Genomic DNA, 4,371 nt, shown 5'->3' with positions numbered 1-4,371 from the left:
AATAGAAATTAGAAGGATAATATGAGCATAATATTGATATCCAGATGAGATTACCCATACCAGTGGTTAAGGATGGTACACATATAATTTTTCAGAATAAACTGAAATATTAGGTACACAATGTCTAAGATCAAACTAAAACTGGGCAGTGTCTTGCTTCTTATCCTGTTCATGATGCCAATTGTCTCGCTATTCATACTGTGTGCTCTGTTCCTTGAACCCATGATAGACAAGGTGCAAGTGGGGAAGCTGGAAGAAAACCACAGCACAGCCTCTGTCTTGGCTGGCAAGCGGCCATAACTGTATTCTCTCCTGGCTGATGTGGCCGTGGTAGCAGCAGACACGCTATCTTCTCTCCTGTCGTGGCTTACCCAGGGGACACAGCCGTGATGCAGCAGTAATGCCACTGCTCTCTAGGTGGAGTTCATATATCTGTATCACACAAAGTAGCCCACAGGCAAGCAGCACCTGGTGATGTGAATGTGCAGTGCTCCAAGTGATCAGAGCTGTTACATAATCATTATCTGCAAAATGTGGGGCAAGAGCACGAGGCTGTAGGGTGAGAAAGCCTGACCATGCCATCTTGGCTAATTTGCTCTTTCCCTACAGGCAGATACAATCTAACACAGGGGAAAAAACAAATGAGATGAAAATAAGGAGAGAAAATATGCCTTATTCCAGGTTCCTTGTTTTGCAATATGTTAACAAAATACATCAAAAGAGGTGGTCCTGAAGATGTTTGTATAATTTAGGTTTCCAATAAATCTTTAGAAGGACTCTTTGCGATGTTTCCATAAACTCACTGAATCATTAATAAATTCAGATTTGTAACCTGAAATAGCCCACTATTTTCTCTGAGTTCATTTCTATTACAATTTATTCTCCACTTAAGAAGACAAGCCTTCATGACACTTTAGAAGTATGTTGAATCTATTCTCAAACCTCCCATTCGCAAAACTCTTTAATTGCTTTATATTGCTAAAAACTAGGATTCACGAGGCCTGAATACTCTAGTCTCTACCTTTCTATATATAATCTCTGCACAGGTCTTTCTTCCTTTTATTCATCAACCTCCCTCATAAATGTCTGTCTTTGGTACCTAAAATGACTTTCTCACTTTACAATATCCATATAAACTGGCCCTTCTGCCTGGAATGCTCTTTTCCCACTCAAATATCTATTCTTTAGCTTTCTTAATGCATTTCTGTGAAGATTTCTTAACATGATCTTCTAACATCACCACACCTAATATGGATGCCTCCTTATTATTCTCTGCAAGGCAGAGAGCAGTGTTGTGTGATAACCATGTATGTGTATTATATATTTTAAACATTCATAAGGGTTCCCTTGAATTCTAAGACAGGGAGGTAATGAATGCAAGCTTATTTATGTATTACATTTGTGCTAAGAATATTTTCCAGTAAAATAAAAAGATACCTTAATATTCCTCACATTTTGTAAGGCGGAAATTTAATATTATTTAACATTTGATTTCAATTATTTGAAGAAATATTTAAATGGTCTTCCCTGGTGTCTCAGCCATAAGAATCTACCTGCCAGTCTAGGAAACAGGGGTTAAATCCCTGGATAAAGAAGATCTCCTGGAGGAGGATTTGGTAACCCACTGTATGGACAGTGGAGCCTTTTGGGATACCGTTCATGGGGTTGCAGGAGTCGGACAACACTGAGCAACTAAACAGTAACAATAACAACCCCCAAATTGCAGAGAACAAAAAACGATCATATACAACAGATAATATTTAGGGGGTGAGCCAGGAACCAATATGATGGTTGCTCAGTCTCTTAATGGCTGCCTTCATTTCCTGATTCCTCAGAGTATAAATAATTGGATTAAGGAGAGGAGTGATGATAGAGTAAAACACAGAAAGAAATTTATCTACAGAGTAACTATTAAATGAAAAAGCATAAATGAAGATAGCAGGGCCAAAGAAGAGAGTGACTACAGTTATGTGAGCAGAGAGTGTAGACAGAGCCTTAGAGGATGCACTGGAGGAGTGCTTCCAGATCGTGACCAGCATGATAATGTAGGATATGAGCAAGAGAATGAAGCAGAGCAGGGACAAGAGCCCACTGTTCACAATCACCAAGAGCTCTAGGATGTAAGTTTCAGTGCAGGCAAGCTTGATGACCAGGGGGAGGTCGCAAAAAAAGCTGTCCAATACATTGGGACCACAGAAAGGCAAACCCACCGTAAAAACCATCTGGCTTGTAGTATGGATAAGCCCGATCACCCATGAGAGCAGTAGAAACCCAGTGAGCACCCTGTGACTCATGATGGTCTTGTAGTGCAAGGGTTTGCATATGGCGACATACCTGTCAACGGCCATAGCTATCAGAAGAGACATCTCTCCACCCCCAAAGAAGTGCATAAAGAACATCTGGGTCATGCAGCCCCACCAGGAGATGGTCTTGTGTTTTCTAAGGAAGTCTGAAATCACTTTGGGAGTTGCAGCAGAAGAAAGACATAAATCAAAGAATGATAAATTTGCCAGAAAGAAATACATGGGGGAGTGAAGATGGTTATCAACTATCACAGAGATGACAATGAGGAGGTTTCCTACGATGATGGCGACATAGACAAGAAAGAAGATTGCGAAAAAGAGTATTTGAGTTTCTTGAGAAGTAGAAAGTCCCACCAAAACGAACTCAGAAACACTTGATCTGTTATTCAGAAGATCCATTCATCCTTCTGCAGAAGCTTTCTGAAAAGGAAAGCAAACAGTATGTGATAGGGACTAGCAGGTCAGGGAATCTAGTCTTAATCATCCTATTTCTTATTCAGGAAAGTAACCCTTTTTATAACATGACTGCTTTGTATATATGTTGCAACTGGAGATATCTTACAGAACCACAAGACCATAAACGTGTGGTGGTTATGAAATCAACTAGATTACATTTTTCTCTGGGTTAGTGCAAGGTAAGCTAGACATTGAGCAAACTTGTCTTCCTTCGTGTTCAGCTCCAGACTACACTCTGTATAACCACTTACTTTATTCGAGTTTTCAAAAGCATTAGGGGAATAGATTTTTTCTTTTGTGGGTTTCATATAATATATTTACTGACATATTTTGTTACATCCTACATTGGAGCTTCCATGGTGGCACTCCATGGAAAGTGGGAAAGAATCTGCCTGCCAGTTCAGGAGATGCAGGTTTGATCCATGGGTTGGAAAGATCCCCTGAAGTAGAAAAGGGAAAGCCACTCCAGCATTCTTGCCTAGAAAATTCCACCGACAGAGGAGTCTGACAGGCTATAATCTATGGGGTCACACAGAGTCAGACACGACAGAGTGACTGAGCTTGCATACACTATGTAGTAAAAATGTGTACCATATTAAAAAGATACTGCTGAAATTGCATGATGTGCATTATATTTCCTGAAGAGGACTAATGATGAGTATGACTGTGATTATATTATGATAGAAAGTTGAATTTTGAGACAGCTATATAGTAGTTAACAAAATTACTGAGATTTTAGATTTGAATGACTTGGATTGACTCTCAAAATATCAGATGTTCATCTCACATATTTGCCTAACTCTTTGGTCTATGTGGTCAGACAAGTAACTGTATCTTATTTGTGCATTCTCAGCCAATTGTTGCATAATTGAATCAAATGACCATTTTATCTGATACTTCTTTTCAATTCATATATTTTCACATATAGTGAGTCTATAGAAATACCAAAATAACCATCATTAAGACTATAAACTAGTGAAGATTCCATGGTACTCATGTTCAACTTGTCTGTCTTAAAGAGATGTAAGGAGTAAGGGGAATACTTTATCATTGTGATTCTAAACTCAAAAAAGTTAATGATGTATTGTTTGAGCAGAGTAGTATTTTCAGGTTAATTTCTTATCCTCTTTGGACCTACGTTCCTCACAGTAATCTACCTTAAGTTTCATTTAATTGACATTTAATCTTGTCAAGGATAGATAGACTCATGATATTGTGTTACTGACTGAAGTTAACTCAGCTACACTAAATTAAAAAAATTTCAAGTACACACTTACACGGAAGGGGCAGAGGTCAGTGCTCAGTCTACAAAAGTTACTTATTTCAGCGCCTCCCCTGCTTATCTGATTTTAGGTCTATTTTTCAAATCTATTCCAGGCTTGTTGATCATCTTCAGTGCTTTTCTGGCCTTCTTCAGAGCCTAGAGCCAAACCTAAGGCCAAAATGAGAAGACAAAATAGGGCATATTTGATAATCCATGTACCCTTAGCCTTTCCATCACACCATTTAAATGTTAGAAGTACAGTATTTGTAGTTAACTGTAAGGAGCATTTAATTATATACACTTATGTATGTAAGTTTACGTACATTAAGACACACATTTGATCATAAG

At 38.5% G+C, this 4,371-nt stretch overlaps 1 protein-coding gene across 1 annotated transcript; it reads right to left on the bottom strand.

Moving 5' to 3' along the window:
* Positions 1-1,760: 1,760 nt before the first annotated feature.
* LOC113899602 (olfactory receptor 4K13-like) lies at positions 1,761-2,702 on the bottom strand. The gene has a single exon (XM_027552862.1). It carries the CDS (start codon positions 2,700-2,702, stop codon positions 1,761-1,763), a length of 942 nt encoding a protein of 313 aa, XP_027408663.1.
* Between the last annotated feature and the right edge of the window lie 1,669 nt (positions 2,703-4,371).

The sequence above is a fragment of the Bos indicus x Bos taurus genome, chromosome 10 (genome assembly GCF_003369695.1).
Source record: "Bos indicus x Bos taurus breed Angus x Brahman F1 hybrid chromosome 10, Bos_hybrid_MaternalHap_v2.0, whole genome shotgun sequence".
Lineage (NCBI taxonomy): Eukaryota > Metazoa > Chordata > Mammalia > Artiodactyla > Bovidae > Bos > Bos indicus x Bos taurus.
This window is presented reverse-complemented; position numbering and strand designations above follow the sequence as displayed.